At 44.5% G+C, this 24,297-nt stretch overlaps 2 protein-coding genes across 5 annotated transcripts; one reads left to right on the forward strand and one right to left on the reverse strand.

The window, feature by feature from the left end:
• Positions 1–1,470: 1,470 nt before the first annotated feature.
• Positions 1,471–15,250, reverse strand: MRPS11 (mitochondrial ribosomal protein S11). Of its 4 annotated transcripts, XR_009209644.1 has the most exons (8): positions 15,007–15,250; positions 14,766–14,882; positions 10,158–10,256; positions 7,626–7,755; positions 5,818–5,883; positions 4,781–5,000; positions 4,506–4,584; positions 1,471–1,619 (listed from the first exon to the last, which is right to left on the reverse strand). XR_009209644.1 is itself a non-coding variant. In XM_032174231.2 (6 exons), exons 1-6 carry the CDS (start codon positions 15,069–15,071, stop codon positions 4,893–4,895), a joined length of 582 nt encoding a protein of 193 aa, XP_032030122.1. In that variant the 5' UTR covers positions 15,072–15,250; the 3' UTR covers positions 2,066–4,892. The 4 variants fall into 4 exon arrangements, 3 of the variants coding, with proteins under 3 accessions (XP_032030122.1, XP_032030121.1, XP_032030124.1); XM_032174231.2 differs by lacking the exon at positions 1,471–1,619 and having other exon boundaries at positions 2,066–5,000; positions 14,766–14,879; XM_032174230.2 differs by lacking the exon at positions 1,471–1,619 and having other exon boundaries at positions 2,066–5,000.
• A 25-nt stretch (positions 15,251–15,275) lies between these two features.
• Positions 15,276–23,144, forward strand: MRPL46 (mitochondrial ribosomal protein L46). Its single transcript, XM_032174229.2, has 4 exons — positions 15,276–15,638; positions 16,996–17,182; positions 17,893–18,066; positions 22,761–23,144. The coding sequence occupies exons 1-4, from the start codon at positions 15,303–15,305 to the stop codon at positions 23,009–23,011; spliced, it is 948 nt and encodes a 315-aa protein (XP_032030120.1). The 5' UTR covers positions 15,276–15,302; the 3' UTR covers positions 23,012–23,144.
• Positions 23,145–24,297: the final 1,153 nt, after the last annotated feature.

Below are 24,297 nucleotides of genomic sequence, written 5' to 3' on the forward strand. Positions count from 1 at the left end.
TCCCTACACCTTCAGTCTACTGAGGAGAGACAGCCTCTCATCACCATCATTTCCCCAGCACTGTGCACACCACCCCCTACCTCCCACCCAGTGGACAGGGATAGGCGTCAGCATGCTCCCACCTCCTCACCCCCTCCAGGGATATTGTTCCACCACCCCCACTTGACAGCCCTTCTCTTTTGAAGTGCATACAATCTATTACTTCTGCCTTCCTGAATTCTTGGTCTGCTTCCTACACTATGGGCCACTCCACTTTGTTCAGGGACTTTGAACCTCATAGACTTCCCTATCCTCTTCCCTGACATCCACTTCCAGGCTTCAGCATCAAGGTAAGTTTCTTTGTCCACATAATTACTTGACTTAAACCTCACTGACTTGTATTTCGACTCTATTTTAGACACCCATGTGCCTCACTTCCTCTCCTGTGAAGGAGCTCTCGAATCTCTAACTCTGAAGTTCCTGTTGACCGCAGCTGTCTACACACCCACCTCCCTTTGTCCATCCCATCTGTGGAGCCTGCTCTTTATCCCTGGCGTGACTGCAAGTTTCTTTTTTGAGACGGAGTTTCACTCTTGTTGCCCAGGCTGGAGTGCAATGGCGTGATCTCGGCTTACCACAACCTCCAGCTCCTGGGTTCAAGCGATTCTCCTGCCTCAGCCTCCCGAGTAGCTGGGATCACAGGCATGCACCAACCATGATGGGCTAATTTTTTGTATTTTTAGTAGAGACGGGGTTTCTCCATGTTGGTCAGGCTGTCTCAAACTCCTGACCTCAGGTGATCTGCCTGCCTCGGCCTCCCAAAGTGTTGGGATTACAGGCGTGAGCCACTGCACCTGGCCTGATTGCAAGTTTTATGACCCCTTCCTTTCCCTCGAATCCTCTGGTAAGCTATTCTCTCCATCCAGTCTCCCTATCCAGTCCGAACCACGTGACCCACCATGCCAACTCAGCGGGAACCGGGAACCTGATGACCTCTCACTCCGCAGCCTTGCATGCTGTTTTGAGCTCCTGAGGATGCTCATTCGCCCATGGTTCCTCTTGCATGCCTTCTCCTCCACAAAGACTTCCCTTCCAGTCCTGAAGCTGAGGGGATGGGTCTTTCACTCCAATGCCAATACCATTTGTGCCTCTTTCATGGAATTCCATTCTAACTCAGCCACATACCTGTCCTGCCTCCTCAGAGCGTGAGCTCCAGAGTAGGGACAGCTCCAGCCCTGTTCCCCCAGTGCCTGGCCTCCATGTTTGTGGACTAGCCCCTGTTGGCTTAATTTGGTGAATGGATAATTTCTGCTTTGGCAAGTGACAGCTTCATCACCTTAGGCTGATAGTACCCAGATTTAAAAAGCAATGTGTCTTTCCAGAATAGGAGAAAAATGAGTAGAGAAAAAGAATAAAGTCCAGCAGGAAGGTATATATGCATTTTTTTTTTTTTTTAAAGAGACATGTCAGAGCCAGGTTGCAGGCAAATACAGTTGGGAAACGCTTTCTCCCAAGGTGCCAGTGAAATTCTGCTAGCATTCAGGGACTCTAGTGGTAAACAGGCTTATTTTGGCAGTGACCGTACATCTCGGTGTCAGGTGATAGCCTTGGCAGAAAGATGTGAAAACGTCGCGTCTATGCTGAAAGGAAAGAAATTGCATCTGTTTTTTTGCTAGTGTAGGAGGACAGGCTTTCCTTATTTGCCAGTCCTGTGCAGCCAGCTTTAGAAGCAAAACTGCAGATGCATCCATAGAAATAATCTGAGGCTCTGCTGCCAGAAGACAACGAAGTGTGTCACACAAGCTGAGGCCAACACCCTGCTTGTGCAAATACTTGGGACCCACATGCTGGGCTTTGCATCTTTCCGCCTGTGGGAAGTGCAAGCACACATTCCACCTGTTTCCTCAGGAAAGAGAGACCTGCTGTTTGAGAGGGGCTGTGGCAGCAGGCACAGGGCAGTCCAGCATTTTAGGTAAATAATCACCGCCTAGATTGCTCAGCCTTCGGTGAAGGTGCCTTGGTCTCTCATGGGGGTGGGAAGGTCAGTCTTTGAGAGGCCAAGACAAATGAGTAAGAGACAGTACAGTTTAAGATAGCACCAGCTTTATTGGCCACTCAGAGCCTGGAAACAACACTGTGCACCGAGAGCTCACAATAAAGCAACGTGCATTTTCCAGCGCACAGTCAACAAGGCGGCCTCCCCAAAACTAGCTCCAGGGGTTGCGCCAGACATCCATTTCCGGGGACAAAACCCTTGGTCCTTAAGGGTCCTCTGTCCTCTCTGCACATGTAGGCTCTGCTGGGCAGGATCTTCCTTTCCAAAGCCCTCTTGTGAGTAAAATAACATTTTTAAAACTATGGTGTGTGGATCAGGTGCAGTGGCTCATGGCTCACGCCTGTTATCCCAGCACTTTGGGAGGCTGAGGTGGGGGGATTGCTTGAGACCAAGAGTTCAAGACCGGCCTGGGGGACACGGCGAGACCCCATCTCTACAAAAAATACAAAAATTATCCAGGTGTGGTGGCATGCGCCTGTAGTCCCAGATACTCAGAGGAGGCTGAAGCTGGAGGATCACTTGAGACCAGGAGTGTGAGGCTGCAGTGAGCCATGGTCGTACCACTGCAATCCAGCCTGGGTGACAGAACGAGACTCAAAAACCAAAACCAAAATAAAAACCTATGGTGTATGGAGGACTTATAGGAGCCACAGAAACCTCCCGTGCTTGCTATCCTCTACGTGCCCCTCTGGATCCACTCTGCAGCCTGGGAGGCTGAGCCTCCAAGTACCACAACACTGAGTTCCCTTCCTTTTTGCTTCCTTTTGGGATCAGCCAAGGGGGACCCCAGCAAGGGACTATAGGGTGGGAACAGCCAGGCATTTCTTCCCTCTCCCTCAGGCCATGGTTTTGGCAGGGCTGCACTCTGCTGCTGTGGCAGCTCCTGCCAGGTTCTAGGAACTGTTCTTCCCTGCCTTTTCTAGCCTAGGGTGGCAGCTGCTTTGTAGTCCACCTTCTTTATTTCCTTAATCTTACCCACGCCTCTGCAAAGCACTTTCATTGAGCTTTTCTCTTAAACCTTGTGAGCTGTTCCCTCTCAGGCCCTGATTGATGAACTGTCTGATGGCTACAGGCCCTCTGTCCACCAAACCATATCAAATCACAAAGTGCAATTTTCAAGAGCACCATGTTTTGTTGCATTGTGTTGATATATAGTTTTGCGGTGAAACAGTCTAATTCCTTCTGACGGTGGCTTTGATCCAAGAAGCCTCCGGTTGGGCTTCTTTGGTCACTGGTCACAAGATGGCCTTCACAGGTCCTGCTAAGGACTAAAGAGAAGGCAGCAGGGAGGCATTTTTCCTCTAAATTCACGTCTTGGTTCATGATCTTCCTCCTTTCTTTGTCCTAACACAGCCTCTTGCATATTTAAGGGGCATCTGTGTCTTTTCCTATACTGAGTTCAGGCAGATCACACTACTTAGCTGGCTGGACACAGAAGTAAAACTCCACAGTGCCTTCCCCTTCTGGTCAGCAGCCCTTCCTGCACTCATCTGGGAGGAACAGTGCTTTTGTGTACTTGACCACTCCTTCTCAGCTTCTGGTGATACTCTCACCCTTGGTCTTTGCCTGTGGAAGAGGGGACTCTCGGGTCGTGTCTCTAGAGCCCCCACCTTTGGCCTCTGTACCGTATCCAGGAAGCCTAGAGCCCCAACTGAGGAGCAGTCAGTCCTGCCTGGGGGTCCTGAGTTGCGCCCCACTGTCAGCACTACCCAGGTTCCTTATCAACTTGCTTTCTGCACATCTAGATTTGGGCTCTACTCAAGCCCATCCTGCCATCCACCCTATTTTCTAGAGAATCATCAGGTTTTTTTTTTTTTTTAATTTTAATTTATATTTATTTATTTATTTTTTTGAGACAGTCTCGCTGTCATCTGGGCTGGTGTGCAGTAGGATGATCTCAGCTCACTGCAGCCTCCGCCTCCTGGGTTCAAGCGATTTTCACGCCTCAGCCTCCAGAGCAGCTGGGATTACAGGCGCGTGCCACCATGCCTGGTTAATTTTTGTATTTTTAGTAGAGATGGGGTTTCACCATGTTGCCTAGGTTGGTCTCTAACTGGACTCAAGTCATCCACCCACCTCGGCCTCCCAAAGTGAGGGGGTTACAGGTGTGAGCCACCGTGCCTGGCCAAGAATCATGTTTTATACAACTCTACCCTCCCCGCTTTTAGGGCACTCTCTTGTTAGTGCTGGGACTGCTGAAGCCCATGGAGTGTAAATGGTGACTGCCACTTTAGTGTGGGGAGTCTGACTGTCCACTTGTAGAAAATCCTGTGTTTAGGGCTAACTTTAAACATGCCCATAATGGTGAAATCCACCAGAATCCAGAGGTAGGTGGCAAAAAGCTCCCAATTTGGGGCCAAATTATAAGTCATTAATAAGAAAAGTTACTAGGATTAGCTCTGGAAATCTTGGGTAAGGGGCTAGAAAAGAAATATCTGAAACCAAAAGTGTCTGGTAAATAGCAACTCACATTTATATTTTACTTTCATCTGAGGTCTCACTTCATTTCACACTCTCTTTTCCAGGAGGAAGTAGGAAGTAATGTAACTCTGAAAGCAAAAATCTCAAAATTATGACAGATGGTACAGATATTTATTTTCTCAGAGCAGAGGTTGGGCCTAGGCCACGGCTGCCCCTGTAGCTCCCCTCTTGTAAGAGATGCAAAGCTTACTTCTGGGGCACACCCATCTCCAGCTGGAGGTGCAAGCAAAGGCCACTGTGTAAGGAGGCAAAACTCTTCCTTACTGTCTGAAGGATCTCCAACAAGCATATTCTGGAGAGTTCTGACGGGAGCATTTTACAAGGTCCCACTGGAGCTGAGGCTTGAGGTCAGGTCCAAGGGCAGGCTTCCTTCCCATCACAGCCTCCGAGCCTTCCTGGGGCGGCAGCCGTTGTGCGGGATTGGGGTGTTGTCTGTGATTGAGATCACTTCCAGGCCCCCCATGATCAGTCCGTGCATGGCAGACTGGAAGGAACAGAAGGAAAAGTAGAATGACATGGTCCCAGAAATGATGATCCAGTGTCTCCAGGCAGGGTTCAGAGAGGGACAGGGTGGCGTAGAGAAGGAAAAGGAGGGGTGAGATGCCCACTGGCTTTGATACTTATAATCCCAATCCTATTCTACTCTCACAAAGGTCTCCACCCAAACCCTTTAGCCAAGTTTTCACACTGTCCCCCTCTCAAATCGTACCCATCACTTTCCACTTTGCACTTTACAATCTGAGAACAAAGACTTCTTGTAGACCTTGGCACACCTTGGGTATCATACTTCTGTAGCTTACTTAGGCAGTTTTCTCTGCCTGCAATGTCCCCCACCACCTGCTGTGCCTCCACCTCCCTAATACTTCATTATTCCTGCAAAGTCAGAGAGATGTCACCTCTTTGAGGAAGCTAAAGATTATCTGTGCTAATGATCATCAGGAAAGATTATCCCTGCTAGGTTCGGGATCCCCTGATGGGCTCCCAGCACTCTAGGCACACGCTTTACCACCGCACTCACCAGACTGTCCTGAGGGATTTGTTTGTGACAGTTCCCCCAGGAACCACCTTCCCATTCCCAGTGCGTGGCACACAGCAGGCACTCAGTGTCTGATGAATTATACTATGTGATCTAGGCTTGCTCTGAGGGGCTTAGTCAATTATAAAAACAACAGATGGGAACTTCAAGCAAACATGGAAATCCACTAAAAGGTATTTTCTACTCTCCCTGTACTCTGCTCTCAAGCCCCAAATTCTCTCACTTACTAGGAGGCAAGTACACTATGGAAATCACTGTAACTTACCAAGCGTCCTGGCCCCAGGCCTTTCACCACAACTCGGATGTGGATCACGCCCTTTTGTTTAGCTTTCTGGAGAGAAACAATGAGTGGTTAGTGCCCCAGAGAGAGAACTACTGCATCCAAATCTCTTGCTACTGCCTCCTAGAGCAAGGGGTGTGTGAGCTCAGGGAAAGGGCACCCAGAGAAGTAAACAGGGAGGCAAAGGGCAGATGGCTATAGTGGAGGACAGGCGCCAGCAGAGACCACAGAATTTGGCAGGTTGCAGAATTCACGCGACTGTGATCTGTTTAGCCTAGGACAGCACCGCCACCTAATGGAAATTTCTAAATATTGCTCAGGTTTTTCTCAGGTGGGCAAATGCAGAATTTCAGACCATGAGGTGCCACCCTAGGCTTCAAGGCTGAACCTAAATACCCACTTTAAAAGCATTGTCATTTAAAATCTCTAAGTAGTTAGAGTTAAAATTTTCTTTCTTGATAGTAAAGGCAGTTCATTATAAAAATGGGAAAATATACAGAAATCATTCATGACTCACCATGCAGAAGCCACTGTGAACAGTGACATACTTCTTTTCATAGTATATGATCTGTCCATGGTTGGGCATTTACAGCATTTTGATTTCTGATGATAGTACATGCAATCAATATTTTGGGGTGCCTTCCGTTGTTTGAAGGTCAAGGTTTTCCTTCAGGAAATACATCTGGTTTGGCAGAGTCTGAATATTTGTAAGGCCTGTGCTATAGTAGAAATTGTGCAGGCTTTGGTCCCAGACCAATCTGGGTTCCGATCAGTGAACTGAATCGGTGCATGGCTCTGGGCAAGTCACACGCTCTGAATCTCAATTGGCTTATGAAAATGTGGATAATACTGAAGGTCTCTGAAGACTCAAGATAATGAATGTAAAGTGTCTGGCACATGTAGATGCTCAATAACTACACCAATAGCAGCACCTGGCCAATTTGCTTCTAAAAAAGGTCTACAACAGTTCACACTGGAACTGGTATTGTATGAGTCCTCACGATACTATGTCCTCTCCAAATAGACTATCATATCTCCCCCAACCCCAAACCATGGGTCTTTATTTTTTTCTTGAGATGGAGTCTCGTTCTGTCACCAGACTGGAGTGCAGTGGTGTGATCTCGAGTCACTGCAACCTCCACCTTCCGGGTTCAAGTGATTCTCCTGCCTCAGCCTCCTGAGTACCTGGGACTACAGGCGCGCACCACTACGCCCAGCTAATTTTTCTATTTTTAGTAGAGATGGGGTTTCACCATGTTGGCCAGGATGGTCTCGATCTCTTACGCCTGCCTTGGCCTCCCAAACTGCTGGGATTACAACTGTGAGCCATCGTGCCTGGCCTATTTTTAATTTTTTTTGGAGACAGGGTCTCTCTCTGTTGCCCAGGCTTTAGTGCAGTGGTGAGATCATAGCTCACTGCAGCCTCAAACTCTTGGGCTCAAGCCATCCAGCCTCAGCCTCTCAAGTAGCTGGAACTACAGGCAGGTGCCACCACACCTGGCTAACGGTTTTTAAATTGAGGGGTCTTTGGTTCTCAAGCCTTTGGTATCTTGGCTCTTACATCCTAGAATGAATCAACAAGGGCTTCACCTGTAATGAAGCTGAGAGAAAGAAAAAAGGGGAGCCTTTCACTAAACCTTTTCAAACCAATGCTCCAATGTCAGGGCATCTAAGCTGCCATGACAAACCCTTGCTTCTGAATGGGTAGTATAATGAGGATTCTCCACTCAGTGATGAGCCATGCAGAAAGCAAACACACACTACAGAGGGAAGCAGAAGGAACACACACTTACCGCTGCTGCGGCTATGCCTGCTGTCTGTGCTGCGATGCCTGTACCCTTCTTGGCATTCCGAAATCCCTCTGTGCCACAGGAAGCACGAGCAAGGGGCTCATTACTGGCAGAGACTACCTGGATCTGTGTGCTGAGAAAAGTAGAAGAAGCACATAGGATACAACTCTTCTTCAGGGAAATACGAGAGAGCTAATCTATGCCCCTAGAAGCCTGGGTGAGAAAGAAAAAGGAATTCAGTTGCTTCCACTTTGAGCTTATCAGATCAACATGTTTTGAACTCCTACAGGAAGTATCAGGAAAGGTCAGAATTCTCCCCTAAACATGACTGAAAACTGGTAAGTCACATAATTTAAAGAGCCCTCCATAATCTGAGAGTAGTTAGTTAAGTATCACCCAGAAAATGACTTTATTGGGGCAAGTTTTAAATAAACACAAACGTGAAGAGAATAACATACGAAATCTGATGGACCCATCAACCAGCTTCAACAATTATCAACTCATATCCAATTCAGTTTCATCTATGAACCTTGTTCCCAGCCTACTCCCCTCACCAATGGATTATTTTGAAGCAAATCCCAGACCTATCATTTTGTCTGTAAATATTTCAGTACATAGCTCTAAAAGAAGGACTCTTAAAAAAATATTAGCAATATTACCATATTGGATACTTTTTTTTCTTTTTTTTTTTTGAGATGGAGTTTTGCTCTTGTTGCCCAGGCTGGAGTGCAATGGCACGATCTTGGCTCACAGCAACCTCTGCCTCCCGGGTTGAAGAGATTCTTCTGCCTCAGCCTTCAGAGTAGCTGGGATTACAGGCATGCACCACTATGCCTGGCTAATTTTGTATTTTTAGTAGAGATGGGGTTTCTCCATGTTGTTCAGGCCGGTCTTCAACTCCCAACCTCAGGTGATCTGCCCGCCTTGGCCTCCCAAAGTGCTGGGATTACAGGCATGAGCCACCTCGTCCGGCCTCATATTGGATACTTCTGATGCTTATAACACTATATTCCATGATCAAAAATTATTTTAAACAAGTAAAACTTTTCTTTTTCTTATTTTTGTGAGACAGGGTCTCACTCTGTCGCCCAGACTGGAAGTGCAGTGGCACAATCACAGCTCACTGCAGCCTCCAACTCCTGGGCTCAAGCCATCCTCCCACCCCAGCCTCCCGAGTAGCTGGGACTACAGGTGCATGCCACCATGCCCAGCTAATTTTTGTATTTTTATAGAGACTGGGTCTCACTATGTTGCCCAGGCTGGTCTTAAATTCCTGGCCTCAAGTGATCCTCCCAAAGTGCTGGGATTATAGGTGTGAGCCACTGCATCCACCCACAACTTTTTCTTAATCATCTCTAATAAGTTAACTTATTAATACAATTAAGAATGCCTTAAGAAATCCTCAGATATGCTTTTGATTTCCCCTTTAGTCATCATCATCCTATTTCTGCTGTGGAGAGCTCTGAGAGCTCACAGAAGGAGACAGGAGAAGTGACTGAAGAGGAGGCCTGCTGGAGTCAGCCCTGGGCTTGGGTCATCCACTTGTTATCCTGGCTATGGCTCTGCCATTTTCCCCTACCAGAGTTTCTAGGGTTTTCCATATTGAATAGATGCATAATTGTTTGTCTCTGTGACAGCCTAAACAGTGCTGTATAGAGTAGACCACAGACACTTAAATGCAGAGTTAGCCTATGTCCTTATTAGCGTGAGAGGGGAAGAAAAAGAAATCCAATTGCTGTCACTTTACGTTTATCTGACAAATGCTGAAATGAATCCTACAGCATTTCATCTGTGCCACACACTTTAGCCCATGACTGTAGTCTCTTGTGCTGGTCTCTCAATTGCTGGATGGGTTGGCTTTGACCAAATACTGATCTCATTTCCAAGTGGGGGCCAACCTGCAAAGTTGTCACTAATACCAGCAATGCTTCTGTTGCCAGCATATGTTTGGGAATTCCCTTGGCACTGCCCCCGTCTGTAAGCCACAAAAGAACACTAGTCTTGTCACTTTAAACTCACCATCCATATTTAGCTCTACAAGGTGGAGGCCAGCCCACAGTGGCCCAGAGTGGTGAGTACTTTAAAGGGACAATATCTATTTAGAGGTCTAGATTCTGGTTAGTGTATTAATAAATCATATTAATATCTTGAATCATATCTCTTTTACTTTATATATCATCCATTCCCTATCAGCAACACTTAATAAACACCTTCATGGTGGAACCATATGCCCCTAATACACTCCTTCCAACTCTTGAGCAAAACCAGGTAACACTATTCTCAAGGAAAGCAAAGAATTCTTATAACTAGGATATGCCCACCCAATTTCATGTTTTTATGAAACTTGAATAAACTCTGTAAAGACAGCAGGTGGTTCCTCAAGTGAGAAGGAAGATGGTGCTCTACATTGGCGCCATCAGGCAGCACTTAGCACCCTCACTTCTACCCCAGGGTATTCAGGGCCAAGCCTGACTTTCCCTCTGAAGTGGAAAGAATCTCACGCTAGACCTGCCCAGTGTTTCCCTTCCCACTTACTTGTTGTGGGATGCTTTAATGTGTGCGATTGGGATCTCCTCAAATTTCTTTCCTGCCCACCTCAGAGAGCTCTCCTCTCCTGGAATGGGAGGGTAAATGCTGCAATTAGAAGAAAGATTTTATTTAAAATTGTCTCGACTTTTTAAAAATCAAAGAAATACAACACATGGTTAAAAAATAACAGCTCTCTGCCCCCTGCTGCTTCTGAAGTGGCTGCCCCCACCATTCCTTTTCAGTCCTTCTGGTGCCACCACTGCATCTGTGACTGCTGTGCTTATGAGGCTGTTTCTCGACTTGTTGACTTCAGACACATCTAGGGACTTTCTGCTATGAGAAGGGATTTTCATTTATACTCCCCATCTTCCTTGTCCCTGCAAGTATGTTCCATTATTTTCAGATCCTTTGTAGGTTCCTCTTCCCACAATTTAAAAAATACAGTCAAACCTCTGTTTCTTGTTACATCAACCATAGACAATATCTGGACTCTACTTTATAAAAAATGAGAAAATGAGATAAAAATAATACTCATATCATTACCATTAAAAAAATCCAGAATCCCCTAGAATAAAGGACAGCAAACGTTTTCTGTAAAGGGCCAGATAGTAAATATATTAGGCTTTGCGGGCCAACAGGTCTCTGTCCCAATTACTAAACTCTTCCACTATATCCCAAAAACAGATATAGACAACAGTAAATTAATAGGCTGTGTTCCAATAAAACTTTACTTACAAAAACAGGCAACTGGCCAGATTTGCCCAGTCGACCATAGTTTGCCAACCTCTACCCTAGACAAGTGGTTTTCAATGCAGGCTGAACATCAATCAGCTGTGAAGCATACAGATGTTTAAGCTTCACCCTGGACTCCTGGATGGGGTCTGGAAATCAATGTTTCAAATGTCCCAATAGAATCAGATGTGAACACATTGTGTTGCGTTCAAGATTTTCCACTGTCTTAGTCCAAGCTGTTTTCTGGCTATTTCTAGCTAAGTACTCCTTATTTTCAGATGGTGAAAATTAGGTACCAATAGGGAAATAGGGTTAGCAAGAGAAGCCAAGCCTTGGACCTAGTAGATCTGTCTCAGTCTAGAGCTTTGCTCACCAAGCTGTGCTTTTTAAAATTTGAACAGACACATTCATCCTTCAGCAATGGAGCTGGAAATAAACTTGCTGTTCCACTAGGCCTACACACACAAATCATATTCATGTTTGTATCCACCACAGCCACTTGAAATACAATAGATTCCATTTTAGAAATTATATAATCTGAGGACTACTCTTGCCCCAGCCCTTCCTGCTTTTCTAGAGGTATTTTAAAAGGCAAAACAAAAACACATTGGTATTCAAAGTTTACAAGTATATTCTTTCCTGTGGGTTTGACCTTAGAAGTGATTAGAACTGCCTCGCAATCGTACAGCACATCCCCTGTTCAATTATCCTTCCATTCTCCTAGATGATTCTTTTATAGCTTCTTTTGTCTCCTCTAACCTCCAACTCCCTGCTTCCTCATTGCTGAGCAGATGACCTCCACAGGAAAAGAAGCAATCAGACTTTCTCCCAGCTCCCACTACTGAACATCTGTGCCCACAGCCTTTGTGCGCTCTCCTGTTACAGTGCTCCACTTGTGTATTAGCCCCTGAAGGACACTGTTCCCGCAATGTTCCCACTCCAGTATCACTTGTTCTTTCCCCTCTATACTGCACTGCTCCCAATGGCAAAACATATTGTTATGTTCCAAACTGAAAAAATAACAGAACAACCCTCCAAAACCTCTTGAATCCACCTGCTGGGAGCTACTGTCCATTTCTCTATTCCCTTATAGCAGAGCCCTCTTAAGGAACTTTAAGGTACTGACTATACTTGCTGTTTCTTCCTATCCTCTGCTTCTATTCTCCTTGAACCCCTTTCAATCAGATTATTAACCCCTACCACTCCACCAAAAATGCTTTAATCCAACTAACTCCACATTGCTAAATGTAATAGGCAATTCTGTTATTGATCTAACAACCTATCACATCAGCAGCATTTGACACAGCTGATCTCCCCACCTTGAGCCAAATTAAAAAATAAATGCTCTCTCCTAGTTTTCCTATTATCTCTCTGGAAGTTCCTCGTCTCTTCTGATGGTTCTTCCTAGTCTCCCAAATCTCTAAATGTGAAAGTGCCCCAGGGTTCAGTCTTTGGACCTCTTCTCTTCATCTCATTTACGGTATTAATGATTTTGTCATCTCATGGTTTTAAATATCATCTCTATGATGTCTCCCAACTGTATATCTCTAGCTAAAGTCTGAAGTCTGACTCTTGAACTCCATTTCGTTTTTTTTTTTTTTTTTTTTTTGAGATGGAGTCTCGTCCAGGCTGGACTGCAGTGGCACGATCTTGGCTCACTGCAACCTCCGCCTCCCGGGTTCAAGTGATTCTCCTGCCTCAGCGTCCTGGGTAGCTGGGATTACAGACCCGCACCACCACACCTGGCTGATATTTGTATTTTTAGTAGAGACAGGGTTTCACCATGTTGGTCAGGCTGGTCTAAAATGCCGGACCTGGTGATCCACCTGTGTCGGCCTCCCAAAGTGCTGGGATTACAGGTGTGAGCCACCACGCCCAGCTCTTGAGCTCCATTTCTAATGGTCTACATTGTATCTCCACTTGAATGTTTATTAAGAATCTCAACCTTAACAACTCCCATCCAAACTCCTGCAGTCTTCCCCATCTTAATCAATGACAACTCCGTCTTTCCAGTTGTTTAGGCCAAAAAAATTTGGGGTCTCCCTTCGCTCCTCTCTTTTTCTCACACTGTATATTAACAAATCCTGCCTGTTTTACCTTCAAAATATGTCAGACCATTTATAATACCTCCATGGCAATAACCATGGTCCAAGCCACCATCGTTTCTTGTCTGGATTATTTCAATAGTCTTCTAACTGCTTAGAGGACTTTTCCCAGCTTCCATTCTTGCTCTCCTATGGTTTAATATCAACACAGCAGCCAAAGAGCTTACAAGATCTTGTCAGCAAGATCATGTCAACCCTTTATTCAGCAATTTCCATTGGCCTCTCATCTCATTCACAGTAAAAGCTGAAGTTCTCACAATGTCCCTAGAAAGTCCTACAGAATGTGGCTATGTAGGCCTGCTTGACCCCCCACCTTCCCTTTCCAACCGTTATACTCCTACATTTTACTTGTTTTCTATTTACTGTCTTCTACCCACTGGAATTTAAGTTCTATGAGGGCAGGGCTTTTTGTCTGTTTGGTCAGGGATATATCCCCAACACTCTGAACAGTGCCTGGCATTGTTGAAGAAATGACTACAACAGAATCTTGGTTTAGATCCTTTCAGTAGCTCCTCACTGCCTTCAGTGGGGACAGGGTAAAAGCTCCAGTGTGACAGACAAGACCCCTGGCATTCTGATTCCTTCTTGTCTTGTTGGCCGCATCTGCCATCACATACACATCTGAACACGCCATGTTTTTTCATACCACATGCCTTTACACAGACGGTTACCTTTGTCTCCAATGACCCACTTCAACTTGTCCAGATGAACTCCCATTCACTTCTGAGCTCCATGTTCTTTTCTCCATGGTCTTGCCTGATTTCCTCAGGAATGAGACACTTATCCTTTTTTTTTTTTTTTTTTGAGACAGAGTCTCAATCTGTCACCCAGGCTGGAGTACAGTGGTGTGATCTTGGCTCACTGCAACCTCCGCTCCCCGGGTTCATGCGATTCTCCTGCCTCAGCCTCCTGAGTGGCTGGGATTACAAGTGCCTGGCTAGTTTTTGTATTTTTAGTGGAGACGGGGTTTCGCCATATTGGCCAGGCTGGTCTCGATCTTCTGACCTCAAGTAATTCGCCCACCTTGGCCTCCTAAAGTGCTGGGATTAAAGGCATGAGCTACTGCACCTGGCCAGGAGTTAGACACTTATGCTTTCATACTTCCAACCAATGCTTACCTCTATTATACTATTGAGCAGATTATGGTGAAAATGTTTGCATGTTTGTCTTCCTTCAAAGACTGTGAACTACTTGTGGGGAGGAATGATCTTTTGTATCTGTATTCACCGCACCTAGAATGGTGTCTCACTCATAGTAGATTCTTGGTAAATGTTTGTTAAATGGGTGTGAAGTTAAATGGATGTGTATAGAGCATATAGAGGTGGTGGCACTGGTGGGAAGCAAGATGCCAGTTCCTAGGGCTGAGCACAAAACCCACCCTGGACCATCTGTAAGACGTGCAGGAGCATCTGTTCCATCGCTAGTGCCCTCCACCTCACCATTTTGTGTTGGAGGCAGGGAAGGTTGTTGGTCTGAAAAGATCTCCATCTCAGAAGGAAAGAACGCTGACACATGTTATGGATATCTCACATTCACTCATTGATTTAACGAATGTTCACTGAACATTTACTCTGTACCACGGCTCATCTGATTCTCACAACCTTTCTCAGCATTATCTGCATTTTTAGATGACAAGGCTGAGGCTCAGATTTATTTGCATAAAGTCCCACGGATAGCAAGTGACATAGCTGAAAATTCACTGGTTCTGACTCTGGAGGGTGTCGGGCAAGAGTCAGGGGTTGCGAGTCTCCAGAGGGCTGGTCCAAGTGGGGCTCACCTGAACTTGGTGTGGCTGGGAGCCGCCTTCTCTTCAACTTTCTGCTTGGCCGCAGCGTCTTGGAGCTGTCGAACGCCCGTGTGGATGGTCCCGGCCGGCGTCCTGGCCACGACCCTGCTGGGAAGAAAAGCTCGGTGAGGGCCACGGCCTAACGGTCACTGGGGCCCGGGTGGCTCAAGGGACACGAGTAGGAGCATAGTCTGGAGGTGGCGGTGGGCTCGAGGGGGCAGCCATTTGTTACCCGGTTGTCTGGGGCCAAGTCCAGGACCGCAGGAACCACGACACCGCGTTTCTCACAGCCTGCATGACTTGAATTGACCCCAGTCAGTTTCCGTCGGCAGTGTCAGTCACAGCTGCGCCGGCTCCGGTACCATGAGTGCCGGTCGGGGAGGGGACAGAAGGGAAAGTCATCTACTCTTCATCAGGTACACTGAATATTTTTATTTCCATTTAAATGCTCAATAAGACTTTCACTGTGGTTGACCAGGGGATTCTTTCCCTTTTTTAATGTTCTGAGATGTTGGCTCACCCCTCCATATGCGAATGGTTCGTTCTCGCAGTTCCGGGACTGAGCTCTCCCCTAGTTTGCTGCTCCCGCGGCTGAGGGAGCCTAGGGAGCCGCGGTGCATTGTGGGAGAACGAAAGATGGCGGCGCCCGTAAGGCCGACGCTGTTAGGGGTGGCGGGGGGCTGGCGGCGGTTCGAGAGGCTCTGGGCCGGTAGTCTAAGCTCTCGCAGCCTGGCTCTTGCAGCCGCACCCTCAAGCAACGGATCCCCATGGCGCTTGTTGGGCGCGTTGTGCCTGCAGCGGCCACCTGTAGTCTCCAAGCCGTTGACCCCATTGCAGGAAGAGATGGCGTCTCTGCTGCAGCAGGTAGGACTGAGATGCAGGGTTCAGAGTGACGTTTATTCTGCGTGACTTTGAGCGAGTAATTTCACCTCTCTGAACTTAAGTATATGGTACTTATCCGCAGAATGGTACCTACCTTACTGACTTGGTTTGATACATAGATGTTCAACAAAAAGTGGTTTCATTGGCCGTCTTTATCGTCACCTTAGGCAACTCTTTGGAGATACTCTACTTCTTGTTCATGCAACACAATAGAGAACAAGAATCGGTCCCTGTCACTAGGAGCTTACAAGTCTGGAGGGGGAAAGTCTTTGTGATGTGATGAATGTTAAGAAGGAAATACAAGAGACGGTGGGCACATCTGTAAGATGCCTGTGATAAGCCTACTCTGTTTTACCTCATGGGGCTATATGTGTGAGGGGCAAGTGAGGAAGCATGGGCAAAAACAGTATAGTGGTTGTGAGGGTGTGAAGTCACTACAGAAAGTGTTTGGAGGGTGGTATGTTTCCTCAGAAGCCGAGATGTTTTTGTCTTGGTCTATTGAGAACTATAAACTTCTCTCCTGTGGTTTTTGCTTGATTTATTCATTTACTCCCTCGCTTGACAAATATATGTTACTCAACCTACAGATGTTCATTGTGCCCATACTATGCATCAGAGAGTATGTTAAGTGATAGAGATGCTGTAATGAGTAAGGCAGAAGTAGCTCTGGTTCTCAGAGTACTTCAGTCTGGTTGAGTGAGGGGATCAGTCAGTAACCAGATAATCATACAACTAAATGCAGACCCTGATAAGTGTTGTTAAGGAAGACACAAGGCACTATAAGAGTGTTTAATAAATACACCACATTTTATTTTATGGTGAGTGTCAAGGAATGTCTCAGACTTTCTAAATACAGGTTTTTCTCTTTATGAGAAATGTCTCTCTGAGACAGTCATATTTAAATTGAAATCAGAAGGATGAGTAGGACTCTCCCAGAAGAAAGAATGTGAGAAAAAACATTCTAGGAAGAAGGAACAGCCTCTTGAAAGTCCCTGAACAGGAAAGTCCTTGGTGAATGAGATTCTGATCAAAGACTGACATGACTGGATTGTGGTAAGTGAGCAGGCATTGCCCAACCCAGCTCTGTTTTTGTAGCAGTCTTGACCCCCAGTGACATTCTAACATTTTTGGCAAATGTAACTCAAGCCCAAAGTTCAGAGGATCTTTTTTTCCTCTGTTTCCTTTCTGCATGGTGTTTTGATTGTGGATCTGGTTATGTTGGGTAATAAACTTCTGAGCCTGCCAAGCGTGCCATATCTCTGTTTTATTCTTCCTGTTTTTTTTTTTCCTTTTAATTTTGCCAGATTAAGGTAGTTTTTTGCCCTTTTAATTTTCCCAGATTGAGATAGAGAGAAGCCTGTATTCAGACCATGAGCTTCGTGCTCTGGATGAAAACCAGCGACTGGCAAAGAAGAAAGCTGACCTTTATGATGAAGAAGATGAACAGGATATATTGCTGGTGCAAGATTTGGAAGATATGTGGGAGCAGAAATTTCTACAGTTCAGACTTGGAGCTCGCATAACAGGTTGTGATCCTTTTAGGCCAGCAAGAAGGAAGGGAAAAGGGGTATTTGGATTTCCAAATAAAAGACAGTTGCTTGGACCCTGCTTTGTGTTTTAAGTAACAAATAATTTCATATTCTTTTCTCTGTTGCTCACATCTACCATAATATGACTTAAAAAGTCTGTCTTATTTTCGAGTGAGAGGTAAGGGTATTGGAATGGCCTTTTCTCTCAGTTAAACTTTGTGAATGTTTTCTGTGTTTAACTCCAAGTTTGAGACTGAGAGTGGGGCAGATGAAGCCTTTTTCCACTAATTCCTGTGTTTTATGTGAAATCCCTCTTAAAGCGGGAGATTGGGTTCTGTTTTCCTTGTTTCACAGATGAAGACTGAAGAACAGAGAAAGTAGGGGCTGGTTAAGTCAGTAATAGTATCAAAACCAATGAAGTAGTTGTGTTTGAATTAGTATGATCATTGTTTCTTTTTTGAAGACTCAAAATATGGTTTGCTATTCAAAGAAGTTTACCTCTTGATTTCTTACCTTTTAGTTTCCTCAAGATTGTGAGACTCTTCCCTGGAAGAGGTCAGAGTTAGAGAGATGGGTCGAGGTGTAATTTGGTTCTAAGCTCTTTGAGGGCAAGGATTGTGGATCTTAAAGGAAGATTGTGAAACTCCAGGTTTCTTGGTTCTGGCAGATCACAGTCTTCTTACCTTCTCTGACCCCCTTTGCTGTAGAAGCTGATGAAAAGAATGACCGGGCATCCCTGAACCGGAAGCTAGACAGGAACCTTGTCCTGTTAGTCAGAGAGAAGTTTGGAGACCAGGATGTTTGGATACTGCCCCAGGCAGAGTGGCAGCCTGGGGAGACCCTTCGAGGAACAGCTGAACGAACCCTGGCCACACTCTCAGGTGGGTTTTCTGCCTTCCTCTAAATTCCACAAAATTCACTTCAGACTCAGCCAGAGGATTTTTAGGCTGACTGGGGAATTGGATTAAGGGTGGGGGTGGGAAGGTTAATGGAAATTTTGCAGTTTATAAAAATTTCAGCCAGAAAAACCCAGGTAAGGATTTTTAAATTTATTTTTTTATTTTTATTTTTAGACCAGGCGAGAATCCTTTGTTCCACTGAGATTTTAAAATTTAGTACATTCAAAATTGATATTTCTACCATTTTCTCAGCGTGCTTGTCTTCTTACCTTTGCAGCACTGCTTATTGCCATCACTGCTTATCTGTTCACTCAACTTAAAACCTCAGAATTATCCTTGACCTCATTCCCACATCCATAAGTCCTTGAGTCCCTTGTGATCTGTTCTAAATAGTCCCCTCTTTGTTCTGACAGCTTTAGCTGTGACCCTCTTCACTTCTCACTAGACTAGGGTTTCTCATCTTTGGCATTATTGGCGTTTGGGGTCGTATAAGTGTGGGGAGCTACTCTTTGCGTTATAGGATGTTTAGCAGTATCTCTGGCCTCTACCTACTAGATGCCAGTAGCACTACCTCATCCCCCGACCCCACCCCCAGTGCAATAACCAAAAACATCTCTAGACATGGCCAGATATTACCCAGGGAGCAAATTACAGTGGTTGAGAAGTACTATACTGAGCTATTGAATTAGATGCCCAGTAAGTTTAAACTTGGTTTTGTGGAGTGCCCTACAATGCTGCCAAAATGAGCTTTCTGAAACACAAATCCCTTGTCACTTCTCTGCATGGAATTCTTAAAAGGTTTACAATAAAAATTCTAACTGTCAAGCATGGCCTGCAAATCTTATTTGCCCTGATCCCAGGCTCATCAGTCTTCCGTCTTGCTGTTCATTAATGTAAAATTCAAGTTCTAACTTAACAAACCTTTTGCATTCCTTGAATAATATGGTCTTTCATGTGTCTCTGCTTTGGGGCCTGCTGATCCCTGATGAAATACTTTACTCCTTCCTGGCCTGACTGCTCAGTTTTTAAGACAGCTTATACATTATACCTTATGTGGTGAAACCTTTCCTGAGCCTTCAGGAAGACAGAGCTACTCCTCGCTGTAGGCTCCCGTAGCACTGGTGTGTGTCCTTATTCCATTTATGCAACAGACATGTAGGGTCTCAGTGATGAACGGGAGACTACCCTACTCCCTAGGAGCTTGTGTTCTAGTGGAGAATACATTCTTTCACTTAACGCCATTGCACTATAATTGTTTACTAACACATTTTTCTCGCTAGTCAGAATTTTGACTTCCTTGAACATATGGGCAGTATCTGTTCCTCTCCCTGATCCTAGCTTTCATCAAAGTACCTGGCACATAGGCATTTGTTGAATGTTGACTAAATGGATTTGGTGGTGCACAGCCACTTTACCTGCCCTCCCATCAGCACAAGTACGTGCTAACGAAATGTCAGCAGCCAGTGTGTGTTCCCTTGACTCTCCCAAGGGGCCTGTGTGGCCTGCAGGAGAGACATCAAAACAGAATGGAATATGGTAGGAGGGGAGGTTGCTGCTTTCTCAGTCTCCTCAGCCATCACGTAGGAGTCAGCAGCTGAGTTTCTTGCGAGGATCATTGTGTTCAGATGCTCAACCTCTCTTAACGTCAAACATTCACAACTGATCCTTGCTCAGCTCCCCTTTCTGTTTGCAATGAGGAAAGGGGTTCCACCCGAGCACTATGCTTTCCTTTAAACATTGCCATTGTAATAAATACATGTAAAAGGAAATATATCAAATATATTAAAACATATTTATGTTTAATAGATGCATATAAAATAGTGTATTGACGTATTACAAATTTACTAAACTGACAAATAATATAAAATGGCAAAGAAAAGCTCAAGCAATGTAGGAGTATATACTGTATTTTAAAAAGTGAAAGTGCACTCCTTTCCTCCCCACTGGCTCCACACTTCCAGTATTTCTGCAAGATGGAATTTCTAGAGGTAGAATTAATGGGTCAAAGGTGTGCACACTTCAGTTTTTGGTACGTGCAGCCCAGTTGCCCTCCAGAATGTATATAACAATTGACGTTTTCCAGGAGTGGTGTCTGAGAGTGCCTCTTTGTCTAAGCCTCACCAACATATGAAATAGTCGCTTTTAAAATTTTGCTCATCTAGTGAGTCAAATGATCTCTTTCAGATTAGCATTTTCTTGTTTGCTAGTGAGATTCACTATCTTTTCATGTGTTTATTGGCTGTTTGTACTTCTTTTGTGAACTGCCTATTTAGATCGTTTGCTCATCTTTGTAATAAGCTGTTTTTTCTTTTTAATTTGTTTATATTTTTAATCCATCTTTTCCAGATTATAGAAAAGTAACATGCATTTATGGGATTAAGTTTAGAAAATTCAGGAAAGTGTAAAGAAATATGCCAATACAATTCCACCACTCACAGATACCCACTGCTAACATTTTTTACTTTATGTGAGCTCACACTATCTATAAATTTTTCATCTAATGCTAGTAGTGTTTTTTTTTAGTATGAGAAAAGCCATTCACGTATGTGGTAAAAAAATTATCGGTGTCTAGTAAATGTAGTGTAAGATGTAATTTTCCTTTTTCAGAAGCAACCTCTATTAATAGTGTTTTTCTATGTCTCTTCAGAAATTCTCTATGCATATACAAATGCATAAATGTTTTGTTTTCTTTTTTTGCATATAACGGGAACATGTTTATACATTGTTATGTGCCTTCCGTTTTTCTCATATACGTTTTTAAACATTTTTTCAGATCAGCCTATTAAGACCTATCTTTAGCTTTTTTAACAGCATCATACTATTTTATAATATGTATGTACTGCAGTTTGTTTAGCCAGTCTGTTTTTACAAACAAAGCTGCAGTGAATATCCTTGTATGCTCATCTTTGCTCACATGGGCAAATTAGTATATCTGGTAGGATAAAAGTCTAGAACTGGAGTTGCTAGGTCAAAGGGCATGTGCAATTAAATTGACACCTCTTGCCAATTAATAGCAGTTATACTAATTTATAACCCCTCCAAAATATGTGTGAAAGTACAGGTTTTTTCCTTATCCTTCATAAGCAGTGTACAGCTAAGTTTTTGAACTTCACTAATAATGATGTATATTGTTGTTTAACTTTATTTCTTTAAATTATTAATAAGATTGAACACCTTTTAATGTATTTGTGGGCCAGTGATATTTATTTTCATGTGAGCTTACTGTTCATGTGCTTGGTTCATTTTTCTTTTTAATTTGTTGTTTTTTTTTCCTCATTGATTTTTTTTCTTTTAGAGATGGAATCTTGCTATGTTGCCCAGGCTGGCCTTGAACTCCTATTCTCAAGCAGTACTCCTGCCTCAGCTTCCTGAGTATCTGCATTGATTTTTAAGTGCTTCTTATACCTTAAGATATTCCTTTGTTGAATGTGTTGAAAATATTTTTCCTAGTTTGTCATTTTGTCTTTGACTTTTTTTGTGCTTCATTTTTCCTTGCAGAAAGATTTAATTTTTATGTAGACAAATATAAATCTTTTGTTTTTTGGGCTTAAAAATTTTGTTTCTTGCTTAGAAAGGCCTTGCCCTCTCAAATAATATCTTAAGGTTTAAGAAAGCATCCTGCATTTTCTTCTAATGCTCGTATGTTTTTATTGTAATTAGAAAATACGCCCAGCACTTTGGGAGGCCTAGGCAGGTGGATCACTTGAGGCCACAAGTTTAAGACCAGCCTGACCAACATGGCAAAACCCCGTCTGTACTAAAAATACAAAAAAAAATATTAGCTGAGCGTGGTGGCACATGCCTGTAATCCCAGCTACTCAGGAGGCTGAGGCATGAGAATCCTTTGAACCCAGGAGGCAGAGGTTGTAGTGAGCCAAGATTGCACCACTGCACTCCAGCCTGGGTGACAAAGCGAGAGACTGTCTCGGAAAAAAAAAATACAGAAAAGATTGGAAAACATTAAATGTCCATGAAACAACCATCCAGATTTAACCAATTTTTAATGAAAAGTTAAAATGTCTATTGTTAAATCTTTGATCTATATGGTATCAGTTTTAATGTGAGGACCGAGTATGGGATCCAGCTTGGTTTTTCCCATCTGGCTAGTCAGTTCTTCAGATGCCATTCAGTAGTCCATCATTTCCCCATCCTTTGAAATGCTGGATTGGGGTTATTAACCCTTAGTTATAGATTACAGATATTGTCTACTCATCTGTTTTTGTCTTTAACTTTATGACTTTTTTCACTTGGTAGGAGTTAAAACTGGGGTCCTTTTTAATGCTTTCCATGTGACACCCTTTTTAAAGGTGGATGAACTTTGTTTTACCGACCAAATGTCCTGGACCTTCACCAACAGATAGTGACTGGGCTGAACGTAGGAACTAGGTGCTGTGACTCCCAGGTGTGATCGTAACTGTGTTGCTGACTTTCAGTCTAAAAACGGTAGCTTGGCACGTGGAAATGAGCCCAGTGAATCTGGGCTCCACAGGCCAGGAAGCATTTGGATTGAGAGGGGAGGAGGCTCTTTTCAGGAATGGCTCTAGTCCTGTTCCTAGGGATTGATTTTACCTCAGGGCCAGATCTTGCAGAGACCCCTTATAATTTTGGGAGCCAGAGTAAACAGATGGCTGTATCCTTACCTTCCAATTGTGATTTTTCTTTTCCTCCCTCTTCAGAAAACAACATGGAAGCCAAGTTCCTAGGAAATGCACCCTGTGGGTACTACACATTCAAGTTCCCCCAGGCAATGCGGACAGAGAGTAACTTCGGGGCCAAGGTGTTCTTCTTCAAAGCACTGCTATTAACTGGAGACTTTTCCCAGGCTGGGAATAAGGGCCATCATGTGTGGGTCACTAAGGATGAGCTGGGTGACTATTTGAAGCCAAAATACCTGGCCCAAGTTAGGAGGTTTCTTTTGGACCTTTGATGGGCCGAGCTGCCTGTGGATGGTGCTCAGACAAGTCTGGGATTAGAGCCTCAAGGACGTTGTGTGATTGCCTCACATTTGCAGGTAATATCAAGCAGCAAACTAAATTCTGAGAAATAAACGAGTCTATTACTGTGTTGGTCTCAGCTGATTTGCCCTTTGATGGCCCAGTGAAGAGAGCTATCTCTTAGAGTGTCTTTCCATTTATTTCCCAAGGTGATAATTGAGTACTGGATTATATTACAGTGCATCACTGACTTACTGGGCCCAGGAAGAAAGAACAGAAGGAAATGAATTGACTTCCTGAAAGCCTTGAGTTCTGTGAAAGCTTCTGTAGGCCTTTGGGAAAAAACTAGTTCTATATGGTTTCTTAGCCATTTCCAGTTTGTTTTTCCTTCCCTCTGCACTTGATATGAAGGTGTTTTAATCTAGCCTGGGAAATAATCCTTCCTTCCTTTCCCTCCCTTCCTAAAAGCATTTTATTTTAAAAAGAATTTAGTCATGTCTTACCTTTTTTGAAACAGTCATGTGAAATGTGCAAGGTTCGTTTTTCTCCATTCTACAGATGGAGGAATCACGGCCGGCTGTGACTTAGCCCAGAGTCATACTGCATGTGCCTGTTGGTGCTAGGGGAGAATGCTGACCCCATGCCCCTCACCTCTTTGGGGCTCTTGGCTCTTCATTGTGTTGCTTGGGTCCTCACTGGTCCCCAGTGCCTGGCACATACGAGGCACTCAGTAAACATTTGTTAAGTGAGTGGAAGAGCATGGGGAACTCAGGCATACCTTTGTCTGCCCAGAATAGTGGTTTTAGTCTGCAGTCCTGGCTTCCCATCAGATGCTTCCTGGTTTCCTCTCAGATGGCCTAGGTTAAACAGGCTGTGAGCACATGAAATGGGATTTCTGTTTCTGCATCAGCTGCAGCCTTGTGTTCTTGCCCAGGGTCAGGGAAATTGCTGTCTGTGATCAAAATCGAGGGGCCTAGTCCTGATACTCCTCTGCTAACCTTTTCCCTCCTGCATGTGTTCTCTCCCCCCCATGACTGAGGGGAGATGTCTCCTGGTGTAGGCTTGCTGATGGCTGTAGTGGCACCTTTGGAGTGAAGCTTGGGTGCAGCCATAGGGCCAGGATGCACTTTCTGGATTTTGGAGTGACTTGTGTGTGAACTGTATTGCATATTCTTAGGGCCATGGGCACCTCTGACCTAGAAGGGAAGGAATCACCAGAGTGAAGTGACTATTTTCATGACCATGCATGTCTGTAACAACATTGTTTTTTTTGGTGGGA

The sequence above is a fragment of the Hylobates moloch genome, unplaced genomic scaffold (assembly GCF_009828535.3).
Source record: "Hylobates moloch isolate HMO894 unplaced genomic scaffold, HMol_V3 SCAFFOLD_14, whole genome shotgun sequence".
Taxonomy (NCBI): Eukaryota; Metazoa; Chordata; class Mammalia; order Primates; family Hylobatidae; genus Hylobates; species Hylobates moloch.